We start from the raw sequence: 23,348 nt of genomic DNA, 5'->3' as shown, positions 1-23,348 counted from the left end.
AGCAAGTTATCTAGAAAATATTTCACTTGAAAAATATATTTATTATACCATAAAATTTGTATTTGCTTGCAGTATCGAATCATTGAATGGATAATTATGATTTATACCAACTATGGCAATAAACATTATTACATATTTTGCGTAATAAAGAGACTAACTTTGCGCTAGAAGTTTATGGAAATATTAAATACTTGCAAAAAAATGGAAAGGGAAATCGGGCAATATGCACAATCACGTATTAAATGTATTTACCATATATAAAATATCTAAATAAACTGCTCAGTTTATATACCTCAACCGTATTTTAAAAACTTTAACACTTCATTTCCATTTTTGCATTCATTTTCCCCGTATATTCATTTTCTGTTTGTTCCTCTTGTTTCTTATAAGTAACAACAATACCGACGATTATATGGAGGATCGTACCGGTTCAACTGATAAACCGATGGTATTAGTTGAAACTAATAACCAATGACCAAAAACCGTAAATGACATACTTTACACAATCTGTAATGCATGAAACTACACTAACGAAATTTTATGATCCATCATAGATCACTTAATTTATATGAATCAGTAATGCATTATAAATTTAATTTGTAAACTAGATTTTGACCCGCACTTTGAAAAGCGCTGGATTATTTGTTTCAATTCGGTTGTGTTTTTAAGTTTTTAGTTTAAAGAGATATAAAATTCGTCTGATTATATATGGATTGATTATATATGGATTCGAGCTTAGATGCTTTGATCTGGTTAATTTTGGATATTTTGTATGTTGTATTGGTTCTCGGTTAAGTTTCAATTTAGTTATAGTTTGTCATGTTATACAAAATATGAATATATGTTCATGGCTGGATGATTATTTTTATATTTGATGTTTGGTTATTTTAGTTTGTTTATTACTGCACTCCTTCAAAATTTAAATTTGTTCAAAGAATTTAATACATGTGTTTTTAATTTGGAACAATAACTAAATGCAAATAATAATAAAAATTTTGAATCATACTCAGCCTTACAATTTATTTTATTAAGTTTCCTATCATTTTAAATTTTATTATAGACTTTGTATAAATGGAATCAAGAAGAAAAGTCTATCTCATTAATTTATATTGGGCTTATAATTCATATAAGTTAGACATTTTGACCATTTTTTAATTTTGTAAAACATTAAATGGGCTTCAGACATATTTTAGGCTTGTAGCTTTGTGCCCAAATATATCCAATGTTTACAAATAAAAAAAAAATTGTGATCTAATAATCAAGGTTATCGAGAAAAAAAACAGACAGAAATTAAGTAATGTCTTTAGTAAAAAAAAAACAAACGAAAGATAGCAGCTCTCTTCGTCCAAATCAACGATTCTGGAAAAACTGAAGAAAACTATCCTTCTTCAGTTCGTAGAAAGGAAACCAATCGGTTAAGGATGGATTGAGAAGATAAAGGATCAAATCTTTCCAGAAAGAGATCTTTCAAACATGCATCCTCTTGACAATCGGTAAATTTTTTTGTTTGATTTAAGAGTTCTAATATCGTCAGCTACTTTTTTTGCTCTTACTCTGATTATATATGTACTTTTGGGATGCAAGACAACAAATGTAGTTTTGAGATGCACGACAATCGGTACTCACTGTTTTTTTGTTTGTTTATTTTAAAATTACTATGATTCTAATGCATATTGATATCTACATTTAAGATCTTTGTCCCGTAAATATTTTATAAAGTGGGCTTCCTCACTACAACTTATAGCCCATACGATGACTAACTATATTTTTGGTAGGAAAAAAAAGTTGTTAAGATAATGACTAATACTACCAAATATATTTTCTCTTGAATCAGCATTGCGGGTCAAAGTTATTAGGGTTCTTTGATGGTCTCATAAAGCATCTGACTCATACTTTATCATAGGTAAAAGGCAGATCAAGATTTTGATGTGTTTTCTTCTAATTTGTTCTTGATATTTTAACAATCCTATTTCCCTTTTTTGTTATAGATCGATATTACAATTACAAAGGAGACACGTCTATACTATTAAAAAGAGTCTAAAGTTTACAAGAATTTCTAACTACCGTCAAGAGAGTTACCTCTTGTTCAGTGACAAAATATGATTCTGCTATTCCCTTTCCATGTCAGGTAAATTGCAATCTCATGAGCTCAAATTGTTGCTTTTCAAATCTGTAAAGAATTTAAAGTGATATTGAAATGAAGTTATTATATGAAAACATAAAATAAGTTTAATCAGATCACAAAGATTATAATAAACATGTGTAGAAGTCAATAATTCAGCCACGGTTTTATCATCATATTGATTCCAGGTGTCAATTTTGATCACCTTATTCTCGTGACCAACCATCTGATTGTTGGAATCGTTTGATTCAACAATTGACATGTTTGTTGTATCACACTTAAACCTGGACATGTCGATATTTAATTAAAATATTATTATAAAAACTGAGTCGTAAACTCTAAAAGAGCTACGTATAAACTTTCAAGAGTCTCAAAATTACTCACATTTCTTTCAATGCAGCACTCTCCTCTATTGGGGGATTGATCAATAATTGAGAGGTATCAAAAGCATTTGAAATTTGGAGTTTACCTAAAGCAAAGATATATATATATATATATATATATATATATATATATATATATATGTATATATCATTGTTTAAAAAAAGATAAAATTAATTTATATTAGAGTAGTAAAGGATACAACCACTCCCAACTGTGCTTCTTCTATATATGATTCCAAAGTATCAGCAAAGTTCCCCTAAAGACAACATGGTATGCGTTCATCACTACAAATAAGCAGAAAATAGTTAAGTAAAAAAACATTACGATTCATTAACTATAAAATGTGACCACTTTATTTGTTATAACTTACTTTATGTCTCTCAGAGTGAATTTAATCTTCTTCTTTTTCTTTCCCGTTACTACATTGGAGAGTTAACTTTTCTCTAATATCTATTGCTTTCTCCGCAACATCTAGATAAAACCAATATATTAATAAACAATAACTAAACAAACTACAATACAAAATGTTTTAAAAACATGCCAATCAAGAGATTATTGTCTAGATGTCCACTCAATATATTTTCAAACTCCACTAAATCCAGAAACATATCGATATTACTGTATTCATATGGAGCAATTGAGGTTCATGAACGACAGTTTATAAGGGTGATTGGTAGGTCGGTATCCACCTCCTGCTGGAGATATCACAAAATTTTCTAGGTTTTTCCTTTCACCCACACGGCATTCCGCACCCAAACTAAGCAAGTAGTTTTTTTTGCAAGATTCTTGAATTTTGTTTCCCTAAAATAATGAAAAACAGAGTTTTATAAGTAAAAAATGTTTAATCTTAATTTGTTAACAATCTGAAAATATTGTATATTATAGAGACAAAGCAGATCAAAATCGTTTACCTTCTTGTCAGCAAAAATGATTTCCATGGTTTCACCGAATTTACTGTTTTGTTTCCAGGTATGAAGGACCTTGACTTGGACCCACCATTCAGGTTTGTACGGCTTGATATCGGGCAGGTAAGATAGCTTTGGTGTAGCCTTCATATCCTTAAGGTTTGTTTTTTACCACGGTGTAAGGTTGCTTATGTCGAGTATTAGATATATATAGGAAAGTAATGGAATATAGAATGCCTTGGGAATTAAGATTTGTTATAAATTCGAAATATATTATCTTTGGATTCCGCCAATATGTTGGGATTGTCTTTTGAGAATATTAACTTGGTTGTTATTGTGCGAAGATATATTGGCGAGAACAATGCAAGATATTAAGCCAACTAATTAATGACGTATGTTGCGTCAGTGTCTCGGAGAATATGCTTAGAAATTTTTGAACTATTATTGTTTTAATAGATTTTAGATAACCGATTGGCAATAATTCGAAGTGGACGAAATAAGTTTATATATATAACCCATAAAACGTGGAACATAATAATATCTTTATTATATTTAATAATTAATATGCAGTGACAGTCTGCTGTAAATATTTACAAAGTCCAAGGGGATGTAAAAAAAAATGGCTGCTGTTGTAATTGTATTGATGTTACTCAGATACTATGATATGGATGTTTAGTGTCGCTTTATAAACATAGTTAGAAAGCACTTTTTGTAGCCAAGTTAACTAATGGTGATAATCACTAAGCTATGTTTTCTTTTGGATTTTTAACGTTAAAACCCCTCGACTAAGTTTGTTTTGGGTAAAAACTTTCAAACTAAGTATTTAATGAAAAAACCCTCAAACTAACGTTATTTAATGAATTAAACCCTAGCTGGTCATAATTACCATTTCTACCGGTAAATCTTTAATTTATGGGTTTCTACATTAAGTAAACATAGTTGAGGGGTTTTACCATTAATTTTTTTTTAAAAAAAATCAAAATTTTATAATATTATTTAAAAATTAGTAACTTTTTTTGACAACATACCCGAGAACTAAGTAATTGGACCGCGCGATTCAGAAAGCCAAACCAAAAGTATTGAATCGACATATAACATAGCTAAAGGAGAACTCCTCGCACCACTTGCAAGCTTGTCCGCCATAGTATTTTGTGCTCTTGGAATATGTCTGATCCGAAAGTTAGGGAAGAAAGTCTTACTGCGTATAAATTCTTTATATAATTTTTGTTATATTTTCTCGGTTTTTACATTTTTAATTTATACATATATAATTTTGATGTTAAAACACATCAAACTCATATATTTACAAAAAAAAATTAAAAATGCTAATTTTGAAAATTTAAGTTACTAATTTTTATATAATATTATAAAATTGATTTTTTTTTTAATTTTTAATGGTAAAACCCCTCAACTATGTTTACTTAATGTAGAAACCTCTAAACTAAAGATTTACCGGTAGTATTGGTAATTATGACCTATTAGGGTTTACTTTATTAAATAAAGTTAGTTTGAGGGATTTTACGTTAAAAACTTAGTTTGGGGTTTTTTACCCAAAACAAACATAGTTGAGGGGTTTTAACGTTAAAAATCCTTTTCTTTTTAGATACTTGAATCCAAGATACACCAAGGCAATTTGATTCAAATCTAGCTATATTGAGAATTGAGTTTTCATACACTTTAGTTTGACAAATGTAATTTTAGTGTATGTGATTCACTTACAGTTACATGTATGCTTTTGTGCAGTTTCGTGGTTAACAAATTGCGTTAATCCCAAAGCTCTATCTTTATTGTTACAAAGCATACGTGTAGAACCAATTTCAATAACAAAAAGTGAAGTGATTCTAATAGTTGTTTTAAAATTTTCGGTTAGATTAGGTTAGAGAGAAAACCGTTGGTGGGACGACAAATGGACAATAATAAGTAAATCAATGTCGACATAGAATAATACACTAATGGTCCATAATTACATTTAGTTATGTTATTACTCTAGTAATGTAGGTCCATTTCAATAGAATATGTGAGAAGAATTGTGGCACTAAAACTTAAAGTTACAACTTTAAAATGTTTCTTTTAATATACAGAGGATTAGGAATCAAATTCTAGTATGGACCAAAAGGGTTCATACTAATCTGATATGGACCTCCTCTTTTTCTTTTACATTTTGCATTTCAATTTAATTCAAAAACAAAAAGAAATAACCAAAAAACCTACAGACTCAGATATATTTACAAATCTATGTCATTCTTATCCTACCCAGACCCAGACCCAAAATTCGACCCAAAACCCGACCCAGATTTAAACCATAATTTTTTATTCTCTTGTATTCTCCATTGATACTTCTTCAATTTTAAAGCAAAGTCAAAATTTTCTTCAATCACTTATGGATTTTCTTTATGTTATCCCAAATTCGATCAACCCATAGTCTTCTTTAATCCATTATGTCTTATTCGAAACCAGATCTCATCATATACATACGAGATTCATAAAAAATAAGAACGAAGAGTATTACTAGTACAACTAGTACAACTCCAACTTGTGCAACTAGTACAACTAGAAAATGTATAACTTGTACAACTAAATTGAGTATAATTAATATAACTGGTGCAATTAGAACTCGAATTAATAGTACTTTGAAACTAGTATGGTGATATTTTGTTTTTGTTTTCAGTGTATTAATGATATACAAAAAGATGACGTTGAACCAATAATACATATTACTCTACTCTTTCCCACTTGCATCTGTTTAAATACATGTATAACTAGAACAACTAGAACATGTATAATTACTACAACTTTACAATTAATATGATTATATTTGATTTTTGTTTTCAGCGTATGAATGATGTTATAGAAAATGATGATGTATAACCAATGAAAATGTTGGTGTAATCTTCATGTATGTGTCAAACTGGTGTTATTGAAAGGGATGATGTACCATTTGTACTAGTTGTACCAGTTGTACTATATACGGGGAAAAATCATCTTCATGTTTTTGCTCCCAAAGGCAAAGAAGACAATTGCCGAGCCAGAAAAAAAATTGTAGTTTAAGATCTGAAAGAGTATACTCCAGAAGATAATGCATAAGCCATCACGAGTTTGAAAAGAATGCATAAGCATTAATGTTTGATATTTGGACTACAACAATAATAGTTTAACTACAGTAGTACTATTACTAGTTTAATTTTGGCAGCACTTGATTTGCATTTTTCTAGTGCTGGTTGGTAGGTTTCTCGCCCCAATGTTCATTTTCTTGATATGGACATGAAAATAATATAAGAAATAGAGAAATTGTAATCATATCTATATAATTTCCATCATTAGTATATATTTTCATAAACAAGAAGGACTGTTGTGAAGAAGAGAGATGCACAACATCATTAAGATAACAATACATAAAATAATTTTAGAAATAGAAATATAATAATATTTTCATTTTTTGAAATATTTTTTAATTTTATTTTATAATTATATATTTTTCTTACTAAAAAATCTTCAAAAATTTATCAAAATTTTTTTAATTGTACTTTTAAAAGTCCCAATACCATTAGTTTCTTTTTAAAATCTACAAATTTTAGAAATATTATTTAGTTTTATGTTTTGATAATTGTGTACCTAAAAATAATTCTTAATTTTATAGACTTTGATTTAATGTATTTTAACCAAACAAATAGATAACAGGTTAAACTACACAAAATATTTAACAATGGTACAACTACTTGATTTAATATTCAACCATAATGTAACATGATGCACATTTAAAATGTGATGCACAATACAAAATGAAATAACATAGTTGTACTAGTATTCGAGTTGCACCAGTTTGTACATAGTTGTACTAGTTTTTGAGTTGTACCGGTTTGTACATAGTTGTATTTTGGCAGTAAAATCGAAAAAATTAGTTGTACGACATAAATTTTAAACTTACCTCAGTTGTACCACTTCTTTATGTGTACATGCCTTTGCTCCAATAAAACGAAATCATAAATTTTGTTAAAATACATTTCATGTATGTTTTTCAAAAATTATGTGGACAAAGAAGTTAACAAACCTTAAGAGTATAAGGTAGATCATGCAAATTTATGTGATTGTGTTGGATTTGAAAAATAAAAAAAAACCACTAAATTTTCATAAGGAACCTTTCTAAATACTTTCCAATTTAGCCAGTTTATTGATTTTTTCGTATGGAATACCCGAAGGAATATTTAAATTTCAGAACCTACATAGTTGTACTAGTTATACCAGTATCATTAGTCTGGTAAATAAAAAATAGTTTTACGAGTTATACTAGTCAAACATGTATTGTTTGATATATAGTTTTTCCATGATGAATGATGAAGCACTGGATAGTAATATGCCAAAGTCTATTGATCTATCCAATACTACTTAGAACAATAATGTTCAGCAATTTTCCACGCTTAATGATGACAATAAGTGAATTCACACAAGGATAAATTTCAGAACCTGCATAGTTATACTAGTTTTTGAGTTATACGAGTTTATTTAATTACAATTAAGTAAAATCCTCTTCTCTTCTTTTGGTCAAACCGTGCAACATTTATATATATAATGTATGCATCTCCCTTACTACGCTAACTTAGCCGCACCACTTTTGTCAAGGATGATTAGATGGTTTTATTGTTGTACTTCTCTTCTTTCCTCTTGATCTCAATGTTCTTCTTCTTCTTCTTCTTCTTCTTCTTCTTCTTCTTCTTCTTCTTCTTCTTCTTCTTCTTCTTACGTACGTTAGTAAATGAAAGAAAAGACGACTCGGAGTTGTCGCATCTTATCACCACAGTCGTCGTTCTTCACTACCGGAGAGCGAGACCATCAAACCGGACTGGAGTCGTCATACATTACCGTACAAGGAGTCGTGCCATCGGAAGCCATCATCGATGCTCTCGCTGGTGATATACAATAATGAAGAGAAGTTTTAACAGTGACCGTTTGAGGGAGGAGCCGTGCCATCTGAAGCCATCATTGATACTCTTGTTGGTGATATGATATACGATGAAGCCGAGCAGTTTTAACGTGGAGAGAAGAAGTACACAAACCGGAGCTGTCACTGCCGACCACCAACATGTACCACCAAACAACAATCTCATGCTACCGGAGAAGTAGCTACATCACCAGAGCCAATGGTCGAAGGAAGAAACTGAACACATCAATGGAGAGGGTCAAAGAGAAAGATTAGAAGGTAGGAGGAAGAAACCATGGTTGATAATTTATAAAAAAGAAAACGAAACGTTTATTGATGAGGAAGAAGATAAATGAGTGGGCCCAAATGTTTGTTGATTGGTTGGTTGGGAAAGTAAAAGAAAAAAATTCATTAAGGACATAAATATAAATTCACTTGAATTGGTCCATATAGATTAAAATAGGTGGTAAGAGATTATTTTTTAGTCTTTTGGTCTATATCAGATTTTGGTCCGAGGATTAGTTAGTCCCTACGAAGTACGATCTGTGTTGAGACGGCCCATCAACAGAACTGTTAGAATCCCTCTAATAATGTTATGTATTCAATCCCATCATTGATGAATACAACCGACACTAACCGACACCAGTTTCGTTTTTAAACCAATTTTCTTATAGTCAATCTATTTTAAACAAACTGAGGTGATGATTGTTTGTTTACTTTCTAGTTTTTGGATTTTGGTTTTTGGTTTTATGTTAAGAAATCAGTTATTTGCAAAAACTAATTTTCCTATATTTTAGGAAATCTATTCTTTCAAAATCTTGATTGGATGCAAAATGGTTTTTGAAAAAACAAAAACAAAAAACTAATCCAAAAACCACAAACAATCAACCTCTGAGTGACATCTTGATCAAAGCATCTATCTTTGTGATAATGCCCTTAAAGAGCATTGCTTGATCAGCAAAAAATGTGTTGACGGTACGTAATGAAGGTTCTTGATCGTTTCCAAATTGTGGAGATAGTGCACTCTTTTGATCGTCATGGATTTTTTTTATCTGGCTTTAACTCATGTAATACATTCTTAAGATTCGATTCAAACATACGCTCTGAATGATTTATAACTAAAATTTAATGTTGTAGAGTAGAAATTCCAGTCATGTATCCCTCTTTCAATGATCAAGCCATGAACGTAAGAAAAGAACAATTTACTGTAGTATGTGAGGTTAATAAAAGTCTAAACAAACTACACATCTTTTAGCTGCACTGTGTACACTGTAAACTTTTGTTTCTCTCTTCCTCAGACTATTTGGTTTGTCCGAAAACAAGTTCATCAAATCTTTGATAAACTGGTTTGAATCCATTAGATGGTAGGAGCGATGGCAGATCATGCTATTTTTAATGCCTTTATACACAAGTTTCCTTTGCTCTATAATGTCAAACTGTTTTAACTTTATATTTTCACTTAATTAACAAATTTTCTTTGTTATTCTCAGTAGTTAGGTGTTCTGTGTTGTGTTTGAATACATCTACTACACTAAGTTAAAGCTAAAAGAATTGGAGATTTAATATTCAAAAAAATAATTGGAGACTGATCAGCAGGTCAATTATATGTATACTAGGATAAGATATGCATGTGCCTTGCGAAGGCTGAATTTATATGAAAATTATTTAAAAAATATTGTATAGAAAAATAAAATAAAAATATTGAAGATAGATAGAGTTGGCACATGAACGTAAACTTCTCATAACCATAATTAACTTTTAAATTGCTAAATCATGATATAAAACCAAGCTGACATAGTTTTATTGTAATCAAATAGTAGACCTGAGATTCTTCGGCCTAAACATTAGGTTTTTATGCGATAAGTGATTTTTTGACTTAAAATATTTTTAAAAATGGGATCAGCTCATCGGTAACCAAATTATGTAATTAACAAAAAAAGTTTTTTTAAAAAAAATTATGTCATTTTTTTTCATTTTGGTTATGATATAAATATTTATTTTTGAGTTTATTCTCATTTCGTTATTTTGTTTTGGCCTCAGATTTAGAAAATGTTTAAGATTTAAAATTATTAAAGAGATACATACTTAGGCTAAGATCAGCACCTTGTGCAGTATAAATTTTTTATATTTATTATTTATTTTATGTTTTCTGCATATTATGAAATAATAAAATAATAATTTTATATTAAATAACTATTTTATATTAAATAACTAAGAAATCATTTATTATTATGTAATAAATTGGTACGCACATATAAAACAAACGACCGCTCTTGTTTATTCCCATTTATTTTAGGTAAATAAATAAAAAAAAATCAATTTTATCTATTGTATATGATATTTAATTAAATTTAAATAATATTAACATAGATATATAGTATATGTAACAAAAGTTTACACCAAAGATTTTTTAATGTGGAATTTTTAGTGGTTTCAATAATTTATAATTATTTTTAAAAGACAATGAAGATTTCAAAATTAAAATATTAACTTTTCAATATATGTTCAACGCAGATATCAAAATATAAGTATGTATTTTCATATGATATATAGTTTAATTTAAACTATATGAAATATATATATAAACATAAACACCTATTATAATAAAATTATTTATTCATATGATTTTATAATCGTTGTATCTTATTATAGAAAAAAATTAAACCTTGATCTCAAAAGTTTATGTGAGACTTTTAACAGTTTTAATTATTTATATTTGTTTTGAAAAATTCAAGATACAACATATACAAAAAAAAAATTATTATATGATTAATGTAATTATGTAATTTATTTTAATAATAAATAATTAAACAAAAATGGTAGAAAGTATATAGATTGTTAGCAAATCTGTTATTATTTAAAATCAATAATTGTCATATATATCTTAATCACATTAGGTAATTCCGAAGGTTTTATTTAAAGAAATAATATATAATAATTTCAATTTGATTAATAAATGGTCCATAATGAATATACTATATAATATAACATTTACTAGCAATTTAGTTTTGGACTAACAAAATTCTCAATTGATTCTCAAACAGCCATGTAAGCAAAATTATCATTCTAATTACGTGACAACTCAGCAGAGTATTTTTTTAATTAGTACAAACTACATGTTCTAACTTTTAAAATGTTTCTCTATTAATATATATGGGATTTGTTTTAGACAAATTAGTCAAAAATGATTGTTCAGCGAGGAAAAATAGATATGCGATGGTGTCAGGTCAACTCATCAATTTTGAGAAGTCTTCAATCCAATTTGGACATAAAATTGAAGAGTCCAACAGACAGAAAATGAGAGACATCCTGGGCATTCAGAATCATGGAGGAATGAGAACTTATCTAGGATTACCAGAAAATCTTGGGGGTTCAAAGGTTCGGGTTTTTAGTTTCGTGCAGGATAGACTAAACAAACGGGTTAATGGCTGAACTTTTAAGTTCTTTACAAAAGGAGGAAAAGAGGTGATTATTAAATCGGTGATTACGGCATTACCAAATCATGTGATGTCCTGCTATCGATTGCCTAAGGCAACCGTAAAGAAACTGACAGGTGCGGTAGCCCAATTTTGGTGGAGCCCCGGGGGAAGTACGAGAGGTATGCATTGGAAATCTTGAGATAAAGTATGTGTTAGCAAGGAGGAAGGAGGACTGGGGTTTAAAGACATCACTGATTTCAATACAGCGATGCTTAGTAAACAGTTTTGGCGATTGATCGAGAAGCCAAATACTTTATTTTCTCGAGTTTTTAAAGGTCGATATTTTAGGAATGCCTCACCCCTGGAACCGATTCGCTCATACTCTCCGTCATATGGATGGCGGAGTATTACATCAGCTAGATCTCTGGTTAGCAAATGACTAATCAAACGGGTGGGATCAGGATCTTCTATCTCTGTATGGAATGATCCTTGGCTCCCAACCACTCGCCCGAGACCAGCAAATAAAAACCAACACAATCTTTACCCTGACCTCACAGTGGCTTCTCTTATAGACCCCACTTTGGGAATTTGGAACTCGCAGGCACTTCAGGCTCTAGTGGACCCACAGGATGTGAAAATTATCGAGAGTATACGACTGAGTAGATATCAGTTGGAGGACAAAGATGGATGGCATTTCACAACAAATGGGAAATACACGGTTAAATCGGGATATCAGGTAGAACGAGTTTACCCGGATAGAGCAAAACCACCAGCATTTTTTGGACCTACGGTCGATGGTTTGAAATCATTCTGCTGGAAAGTCAGGTGTCCACCAAAGCTTAAACATTTTCTCTGGCAGTTGGTGACAGGGTGTATAGCGGTTAAGAAAAATTTACAAGCGAGAGGGATAACTGGCGATATATGTTGTACAAGGTGCGAAGCTGAGGAGGAATCGATAAATCATGTGTTTTTCGAATGTCCTCCAGCACTTCAGGTTTGGGCTCTCTCAAAGATACCATCAAATCCAACTATATTTCCCACACAATCCCTTTTTGCAAATATGGATCATCTTTTCTGGAGAGTCTTTCCGTAGTTAGATGATCATCAGTTTGCATGGATACTATGGTATATCTGGAAAGGAAGGAATAGTAAGGTCTTTAGTAATCTGGATATTGATCCTAGGGATACGCTCAAATTGGCGGAAACAGAATCAACCCTTTGGGCTGAAGCCCAACTAGTGAATGAACAGAGGATGGTCCCACAGGAAGAGATTAGGTCTTCACTGTTAAATCCATGACGATGGTGTTTCACAGATGGTTCCTGGAAAGAGAAAGATACTTTCTCCGGCCAGGGTTGGCACAACACTTTAGAAGGCTTCGCTGGGTTGCTGGGGGCGAGGAATGTTCGGGCTAGCCTTTCTCCTCTCCATGCGGAGATGGAAGCATTACTCTGGGTTATGGAATGTATGAGGAATTTACGTCAATCTCAGGTTACGTTTGCAACGGATTGTTCTCAATTGGTGAAGATGGTTTCAGAACCAGAAGAGTGGCCAGATTTTGCAAGTTATTTGGAAGACATCAAAAATCTGAGAGCAAGTTTCCTCCAATCAGAGATCGTTCATGTACCAAGAGCGCATAATACAAAGGCGGATAGCCTAGCACGCAGTGTTAGGATTCAGCCGTCTTTCGTCGTTTACATGGATCAATACCTTCCGGCTTGGTTTACAGAGTCTGTATGAGGTTGTAAAGTTGACGACAAAAAAAAAAAATAGATATGCGGATCATTAATATTACTAATAAAAAACAGTACTTTGTTCTATTTCATTTACTCAATTACTAATTGCTTACTTCGGAAAAAAAACACAACGGTACCTTTTCTGTTATTTACTTTTTCTTTCGGATATTAACTTTTCTGTTCCCAAAAAAAAGGAAATCTTTATTTGTTTTTGTGTAAATTGAAAAAAGGAAAATAAAAGAAGAAACTTGGGACCGAAGACATTCAGTTACTGATCTTATGACATAGACGCGTTAGTAGCTTTATTTATATTTGTCGAGACTTCCCCCAAGCTTATTACCAGTTCTCAGATTTTTACTTTCGCTTAGGTTTTCTAACTTCTTGTCCTCGCTTCAGAGAATCGATCTCTTACCAAGTTCTCAGAATAATCGATCGCTCTATTGCAATGGCGGGGCCAGAGTTGTATTTCGAGAAGTTTCTAGGAGAAGGCTCTTTCGGTTCAGTGAGTCTCTACAAGTACAAAAGACGTCACGACGGCAAGACCCTTTACGCCGCCGCAAAAACCTCCGACCATAAACACGCCGAGTCTCTCTACATTGAGTTTCAAATCCTGTCGGAACTCAAAGGATGTCCGAGAATCGTCCAGTGCTATGGGACCAAAGTGCAAGAGAGACGCAACGAAGAAGGTTGCTTGGAGTACAAGATTTACATGGAGTACGCACCTGGAGGAAGCTTGAGGAGTTTCGCTAACCAATTCCAAGACAATAAGTTACCGGATGCTTTGGTCAGAGATTTTACTCGTATGCTTCTAGAAGGATTAGCCACCATCCACGGACACGGTTATGTTCACTGCGATCTCAAACCAGCAAACATACTCATCTTCCCGAGTTATGTCAACAAGAACGGTGCCTGGAGATCATCTTACGAGTTGAAGATTTCGGATTTCGGGTTGACAAGAAGAGATGGAGACACTAGCTGGTGGCAACCTCATCAGCCCTTTGCCGGAACAGCGATCTACATGTCTCCCGAATCAATTTCTCACGGCGAGACAGGGAAGGGACTTGATTTATGGTCTTTGGGATGTATTGTACTAGAGATGTACACGGGAAAAAGACCTTGGTGGCATACAGACTACAAACTGAAGGATCTCAAGAACTGCCACGGGCTGTTGATTCCAAGAGATCTTCCTTTTGACGCAAAACTCTTTCTGATGACATGCTTCTCTCCCGAGGCAGATGATAGAAAAGACGCATCGACTTTGTTGAATCATATCTTCTTGCGTAGAGATGTTAGTAAGATCACAGAGTCGTCTCCTATGCCTGCCAAGACTGGTAGTAACCCGAGGAATATCACTCTGGAGTTGGAGAAACTTAGACAGAGGCTTTCGCATATGAAGTCTATTTTTGTATAGACTCGTGAAAGTGAAGAGTCAATGCGTAGCAAGACCATCTCGTTATTGTTCAGCTCAACTTTTATTAGTAGAATTATGTAACAGTTTTTTTTTTGGTATATAACTGAATTTCAAGGTATTGTTGTCCATGTGTTATGTACGACTTTGTATTATTAAGAAAATCAATGGAAATCACATTGACAAGTTCTATTACTGAACATTTTTTTTTGTTCAAATTTATATTACTGAACTTTATGTGAACAACTTGCAATAGATTCTCTGCTATAATCTTGGTTAAGTAAAAAACATGATCCTCAGTGAACTCTTTTTAGTGATATACCATTAGCTCAGCCCTTCCTTGGTCTCTGGCTCTCTTGCACTTAGTTTACTTAATTTGGAATCCTAATTTTTCAACTTAATTACAACTAACACGGAGTTAATCAATTAGCTTCTGCAGGTTCAAACATATGGCCCGGTTAGTAATTGGCCCCATCATAAAGCTTAGTACTAGTATCTAATCACCAACAACATTAAAGGAACCACTTTGTTTTGATTTAATAAGAACCCTCTAATATTAGATTGGAATAAAATTACACAACTGGTTTTAACTTTTCTAACCAATGTATAAAAATGACAATAACATTATGCATACAGACTCATTTTCCAAGCACGAGGGGTCTAAACGATCATATCTGAAAAGATGCTCTCACATAATTGTCAATACAGCTTTTAAGTAGTTATAAATCAGCATTGCAATGAATCATACGTCATTACAGTGCAATAGCAAATTACATGTACATATATATAGTAATAAAGCCCAACAGGTGTTACTGTGTCAGGTAGAAGAAGAAAAGATCATCAAAACCAAAAACCTCAGAAGAATTAGTCGTCTCCCATGATCTTATTACAAGGATTCAGATATCTCTAGATTGTGATGATGACAATTGACTACTCAACTGCTTTAGAATCGTTAGACGATGAGGCCTCACCAGATTCGCAGTGTTCGTGGTTATGATGATGATCATGGTGGTGGTTGTTATCTTCATCTTCTTCGCTGTCATCCTCATCAAAGGGCTTCTGTTTGTGAAAGATGCAACACTTCTTTGAACTCTTCTTCTGCATGAACTCGTTATCAACTGTCCCGTCTTTCCACGAGACTTTCTTCTTCTTCCTGTTCAACCGGAGCACTAATCTTTCTGTCGGCTGTGACTGGGAAACAGGGGTTTCTAAGACGACAGAGGTTGTCGCTGAAGAAGAAGGCCTGGCTACTGTGCTCATGGCTCAAAATATAGCTTCTGATATCTGCGATGGGAGACCACAAAGACAAAAATGATATTAGTTTTTTACTACTAAAGACTTGCTTCTTTGTTCAAGATTCAGTAAAGCCAACATCCCACAAGGAGCAAGAACATGAAAGGGTAGTTCTGAAGAGCAACGAGTATAACATGCTTAAACCAAAAAAAAAATGCAAACAGTTACTCATCAAGGGACATGGTGATGTATGTCAAGAGCTAATAAACACAAACAGCAGTTTCACAGCAGACAAAATAACACCAGTGGTTATTCTGATTTACAAGAAGTCCCAAACTGAAAAATAGAAAGAACGCAAAGAAACCCTGAAGGACATTGCATACACACACAAACAAGAAGCCAATAGTCTCATGAAACAAAGTGAAGCCTAGATGATGCACAGGAAAAAGAATCCAATCCTAACTCAAATGGTTGAAGATGAGGTAAGCGAGTCAAAGCTTGGTCCTTTTATTACTTGGCAACATGTATGGTATGTATGTACCTTGAGAAAACTTTAACCGGATCAATACAGAATAGACAAAACACAAAGAAAAAAATAGACAGAGGCAATGAAGGCTTCTCTGTGTTTTGTCTGTTCAGCTAAAATCAATATAGATCCCGCAAAAAAAAAAAAAAAAAAATTCTTTTCAAGATCTGAACCGAGGTAAGACAAATATAATTCTAGATAGAGCAACATTCAAGTCTATCCCAGGCTGATTTCGACGATCCTATATGATTCCGATAGGTGATTCGATTAACGTAAAAGAGAAAACAAACCTTGAAGAAGAGGAAATCTTTTACGATGGCCGGAGCTATTCCAGTTTCCAAGGATAAAAAAAAAGAGAGAGAGAGAGAGAGAGAGAGAGAGAGAGAGAGAGAGAGGCGCTCGCTGTTGAACGTAATTGAGAAACTTTTATTTAACCCTACACCCCAAAAAAAAAAGATCAAAGTACTTGTATTAAATGAGTTATATAAGAAATTATATATAGTTTGAATGCATGACAATTATATACTCCATATGTTTCATTATTTGTTTTAGGTTTCGGCACACGGATTAAGAAAACAATTAATTTTGTTCATTTCCTATAAAAAAAATAATATTACCTATACACCTAACCATATTTCAACCAATAGAAAAATAAATTTTGAATAAAATTAATAAATTTTGCATTGAAAATCGAAAACGACACTTATTTTGTAACGAAAAAAATTCTCTAAAACGACACTTAATATGAAATGGAAGGAATATATATTAAGTTTCTTTGATGCTTATAGAGTGTAAATTTAACCATATTTGATTATAGTTTTTAGATCATTCCTAACTCTATTCCGTTTTTCATTTTAAAATAGAGTTTGAACTAGAATAGTTTTATTCTTATTTTATTTTCTACTCTATAATATATTTATTTATTTTTATTCATTACTATTTTTTTTTAAAACAGAGTACAATTAGAATAGAACTCAACTAAATAAAAATATAGAGTAATCCATTACATATGGTCTTACAATGTCAACTTAACCGAGTAATAAGATTATGATAATATGAAGCCAACAATGATGATGATGTGTATAATCAATCAAGTGCAGGAAACAAAACATACGTAAATGGCACGTATGAAAATTGAAAAATGTATAGTACTTTACCATTAATATACAGGGATGGTAGAAAATGTTATATTTAAAAATAAATCTAGGCCCGGGGGACCAATCAGAATTCGGCTAGGGTTCATACGGTTTTGGTTTTTTGGGTTTACGAATTCTCGCCACATTTGGATATTATAAAAGTTCGGTTCGAATGTGGTTTGGGTTTAGTCGGATTCTGTTTGGGTTTAATAACATTTTCAAAATCCAGTTGAACCGAAATAATTTTGGATTTTAATCTGGTTTTTAATTCCAATTTTTTTTTAGGATCCAATGAAACAAAGACCAAAAATTTACGATTTTTTCTAGTTATATTGTAATTTTGGACAAGTAAAATTAGTGAATAAAGACAATGATATAAGAGAATAAAACTCAAAAATTATATACAAACACATCATATCCGATAAACATGAAACGAAAAAACATTGAAATCGTAAAGTCCACTATAAAGTAGAAGGAAGAGCACCGCACAGGGCCGGCTTAAACTCTTCTTACGCCCTGGGGCGAAAATTTTTTTTTGTCTCCGTAAAGCAAGAAAAATATGGCTTATTGCAACAAAATAAAACAATTGTGTTAATCAAAACAAGCAAAACAAATGTGTAACATCTTATTATGCTCACTGAAATAACTAATGTCGTAATCTAAAACCAACAGAAACTAAATCATTTGACTAAGAAACGTTATTCATACGATCAACCCCGAATTTTAATCAGCACTTAAGCTTTTCACAAATCTACTTGAAGCACCTTTTGTGTGATTGAATAAAAAAAATCAAATAAAAGGAAAAATAACACTTAGGAATAGGAATCTGAACGTCCAAAAGAAAAAAAAACAAAGCTGGGAAAGAAAACAAAGCTGGGAAAGACCAGCAAATATACGTTGAACTGTATTTAAGAAACAAAAATATATTAAGAAAAATAGATATAAGTTGAACTGTATTTAGGAATATGTTGGGTTTTCTTCCTGACCACCTTCAAGCATACAATAATTTTTGATGAAAGCGTGTTAACAAATAAATGAATGACCAAATAACAATATGGTTTCGGTTTAGCTCTAGAACCATCATATATAATTTATTTCTTATGACCGTGTACAAAACAAGAAAACATATTTTTAAAGCCTAAAATTGAGAAATTTAAAAAACTTTTATTCAAATCCGTTACCCATTTTCAATCGACCATGCGGAGATTTAAATTCTAATGATTATCTTTAAAACCTAAAATGATTTAATGCTACAAAAAATTAAAAAATTTATGGACCCTTTTTGTGCATGGGCCCCGGCCCTGGCACCGCATACCAAAATATATTAAACTAAGTATTTAATTTTTACTCATGTAATATATCATTATTTTAGGTACTCAAATTTTTTATAGTATTTTGCATATTTATTCGGGATTGAGTTAGGTTTGGTATGAGTATTTTCTGAAATTTTAGTTTATGAGTTTTTGGAATATCTATTCAGGTTCGGATTCAGTTTAGATAAAACTCATAATCCGAAATACCATAAAACAAATCTCATTTGATATTTATGTCGGATTTAGTTTAGATTCGTTTTGATTGGGTCAGCTTTAACTGGGGTTTTCAGATTCGGTTTGTTTGCATAACCCTATGAAAATCTAAAAAGAGTTTCTACTTTAGTAATACAAATTAGATGATAATTTGCGCCTTGCAAGAGGTGATTTTTTTTAAAATATATTGTATTTAAATATTATAAACAATATACATTTTGTTATAAGTAAATTTTTTTTTACATTTGATTAGAGGTGAGCATTCAAGTACCATTTGGTTTGGTTCGGATCCTTGCGGTTTGGTTCGGTTCAGATCGTTGCGGTTTGGTTCGGTTCAGATCGTTGCGGTTTGGTTCGGTTCAGATCGTTGCGGTTTGGTTCGGTTCGGATCTTTGCGATTTGGTTCGGTTTGGATCTTTGCGGGTTTGGTTCGAGTTTTGGTTCAGATAATCTATTTCTTTTTTCAAAAATTAGAGTTCATATATACTTTAAATTTTTCAAAATATAAAAATAAAAATAATATATAATATATAAATTTTAATAATGTATGCCAAAATATTTAAACTTAACATATAAATTGGTTTAGCTTAAATATTTGGATAGGAAATCAATAGATATTTAAGTAGTTTAGGTATTTTAAGTACCGTTTAGCTATTTAAAACATGTAATTATAACTATTTGTATATATTTTCGAGTATTTTGGACAACTTAAATACATCTCATATATTTTGTAACTATTTTAGATATTAAATTTAAAAATAATTAATCTATTTAAATATATTAATCTGGTTCATATATATATTCGGATACCCGAAATATTTCAGTTCGGATCAGGTTTGGTTCTGGTTCTCTAGATACCAAAATTTTGAACCCATTCGGATATCAAACCAATTTTGGTTAAAGTTCAGTACTATTTTTTGGATCGGGTTTGGTTCATTTTTTTTATTTGAATTTTTTGCCCAATCCTATATTTTTATTGTAACAAAATTTTAAACGAAAATGATGATGGTTCATATTGATTTTGGAAATGCAATTATTTTTAAATCAAAACGCATTTTACTATGTATGTGGTCCATTTAGTTAATCATTAAAAAATGTTCTAGGTTCATTTAAGGAAAACAATGGTTGAACTAAAGAAACGTTAACATTTCAGATTGGCAATCGACACTTCCATATACTCTCTGTCGGTGTTGTAACGAATAGAATGGAGGTTAGGGTTGGGAAAACAAATTTGTTGTGCAATCCATGTTCTCACTAGGTGATTTCAATAACTTCTAAATAAATATTCGTTGTGTCGATCTCTTGTAAGATTTTTGAACAATATTAATTAATTAAATCTTACACTTGCTAGAGTATCAATTGTTTTTCAATTAATATATAGGAGAATAGAGTAATCAAATAAATCAAAATAACACATCTTGTTTATTAACAATAATTTTATGGTTAATAAATCAAAATAATCATTTTATTTATTTATTTTATATGGTATATAATTAAATTTCAATGATATTGACATAAATATATAGTATATTTTAATATAAATATTTATTATTGAGACTTCTTACTCATATGGTTTTATTAACATTTGTATATTTGATGTAACTATTAATCCCCAAATTTTCGATGTGATATTTTTTTTATGCAAATTTCAAAACTAAAATAACAAGATCTCAATACTTTTTCAATGCAAATTTTAAAATTAACATATTTATGTATTTTTAAATGGTACATAGTTTAATTAAACGCTATAAAAATAGATATATATATATATATATATATATATACGTGATTTAATATAAATATCTATTAAATAAAATTTATATTAATACGATTTTATGATCATGTTTTATCTTGTTAAAACAAAAATAATTAACATTTTTGTAAATTATAGTGGTTTAAAAATTAATAATATAACATATAAGAAGAAATCTATTTTTTTTATTATATATATAATGTGATTGTTTAATTTCTTTTAATAATATAAAACTAAACAAAAATGAGAAAGGATACAAAAAATTATTATCAAATCTTTATTATTCATAATCATTAATTGTCATATATATGTTAATCATATTGGGTAATACCGTAGCTTTTATTTAAGGAAAGAATACATGTTTCCTTTATTTTGGGTTAATATAACGTTCTTAGCGATTAAATTTTGGATCTACAATTGATTCTTGTGCTACCATGTATGCCAAATTGACATCATAATTAAGTGAAACATCATTAAGTTTTCTTTGTAATTAGTACAAAATATATGCTACAACTTTTTAAATGATTATTAATTAATATATAGAGGATTTTCTTTTTCACGATAGATTGACTAGCAAAACTGATCTAGTGAGCCCAATTAGGGCCCAAAGAAACTAGATAGGCTCTCTAAAAAAAGTTATAAAATGGAAAATTCGAGTTAAAAAGAGGGTGAATCGTAAATTTCCAGTCGTCAAATGCGATTCCCTGATGTATCGGCGCTACGTGCATCATCGGTGGTATGCAGATCACGGCCGGGCATGATCATTACTCATTTTCTGTATTGCAATTGTTGTGACGGACGTGGAAACATATGAATAAAGCGATGTTACAACACACAAATATTTAACGTGGTTCATTCTCAGGGCTAAGAGCCTAAGAGCATCTCCAACAAGCCCTTCATTTTTAATGGGTTCACCCTTAAAATAAAGGGACGAAGGGCTGGTTCTCCAATGGTGGCCCTCATATTTTTTCTCTTAAAAGTTTATATTTTTTAATTTAGTCTTCAATAAATAAACAATAAGCACATATTAATATATGGTATTGACATATTTAGTAAAAAAAATTAATTATAAATCAAATTACTTTTAATAAAAATAAAAATAAAAACATTAAAACATAAAATTACATATAATAATAAAACACAAACAATTCAGATAAAAAATATATATAAAATACAAAAATAATCAATACGATTATTTCCGTAATGCTCCCATATATGCTCAATCAATGTGTTTTAAGTGATAAATGAGCTTCCATATTTTTTATCCGACGATTACGTGCTAAAAATTGTTGAAAACGCATATCTTCATTTATGGCCATTTCAACGTTTATTGGCGGCGCCAGTCTTGCATCTCGAATCGGTGTGTTGATATCTCTTTCATCTTCAATTATCATGTTATGCATTATAATACATGAAATCATTATATTATGCAATATCTCTTTCTTCCAATAACGGGAGGATCCTGCGACAATAGGATCCTGAGAAATGGAGGAAGAAAATAATATCTTGTTGACAAATTTAAACTCCGTTTATCTGATCTGAACAAGCAAGAATCATACGAAAAAGAGCTCAGCAACAACAATCCGAAGGGACTGCTCCAAATTTATATCGAGAATATTTTGGTGATTTTGGAGGTTCAAGACCAAATTACATGAATATTAGTATTGTAATATATATTTTAATGTGTAATATTTCACCTCATGTAACTTTTATTTTGATGTAAAATATTATAATTGTATTATACTTTATATTTGCGTAAATATTCGAAATGTATTGTGTGAAATAATATGTTTATATTGTATTTTTATTAATATTATTATATATTGGTATATAATATTTATTAATATACAATTATTATTTAAATATAATTTTATAAGATCATAATTATAATATTTAAGTGCCAATATAATTATAATACTAAAATGCAGAATAAAAATAATAAGTACACAATCATTCAACATATATAAATAAAATGACTAAACTGAAAAGTAAATAGTGTTTTAAGGGGGTGAATAGTATACCCTCAAATTTGAAAGTGTACTATTCACCTCCTTAAAATTTGAGGGGATGATGGGTTTTTTGAGTGCAAAAGCCTTCAAAAAATGAAGGGATAAGATCAACATTAACCCACAGCTCTTATTAACATCTCTTAGTTATTTTTTATTAGTAAATGTGGCTTAAGAGATTTTGTTAATAAACGCCTACATTTGTATCCTCCAATGCTAGTCTCTTAACTAATAATTTTTTTAAAAAAAAATATTAAACATATTTTTTTATATTTATTAAA

The 23,348-nt window shown here is 30.8% G+C and overlaps 2 protein-coding genes across 2 annotated transcripts; one reads left to right on the top strand and one right to left on the bottom strand.

Moving 5' to 3' along the window:
- Nucleotides 1-13,788: 13,788 nt before the first annotated feature.
- On the top strand, nt 13,789-15,337 carry LOC106453631 (mitogen-activated protein kinase kinase kinase 20-like). The gene has a single exon (XM_013895858.3). It carries the CDS (start codon nt 13,925-13,927, stop codon nt 14,888-14,890), a length of 966 nt encoding a protein of 321 aa, XP_013751312.2. The 5' UTR covers nt 13,789-13,924; the 3' UTR covers nt 14,891-15,337.
- A 223-nt stretch (nt 15,338-15,560) lies between these two features.
- LOC106454867 (protein phosphatase 1 regulatory subunit INH3) lies at nt 15,561-17,100 on the bottom strand. Its single transcript, XM_048754274.1, has 2 exons — nt 16,937-17,100; nt 15,561-16,171 (listed from the first exon to the last, which is right to left on the bottom strand). The coding sequence occupies exon 2, from the start codon at nt 16,145-16,147 to the stop codon at nt 15,818-15,820; it is 330 nt and encodes a 109-aa protein (XP_048610231.1). The 5' UTR covers nt 16,148-16,171; nt 16,937-17,100; the 3' UTR covers nt 15,561-15,817.
- Nucleotides 17,101-23,348: the final 6,248 nt, after the last annotated feature.

The sequence above is a fragment of the Brassica napus genome, chromosome C4, assembly GCF_020379485.1.
Source record: "Brassica napus cultivar Da-Ae chromosome C4, Da-Ae, whole genome shotgun sequence".
NCBI classification, from domain to species: Eukaryota; Viridiplantae; Streptophyta; class Magnoliopsida; order Brassicales; family Brassicaceae; genus Brassica; species Brassica napus.
Note: the sequence above shows the minus strand (reverse complement) of the source record. Positions and strands in the feature narration are given on the sequence as shown.

Excerpts from the sequence above, each read along its gene's own strand:
- LOC106453631 (XM_013895858.3), top strand. The coding sequence starts at position 13,925 with ATGGCGGGGCCAGAGTTGTATTTCGAGAAGTTTCTAGGAGAAGGCTCT.
- LOC106454867 (XM_048754274.1), bottom strand. The coding sequence starts at position 16,147 with ATGAGCACAGTAGCCAGGCCTTCTTCTTCAGCGACAACCTCTGTCGTC.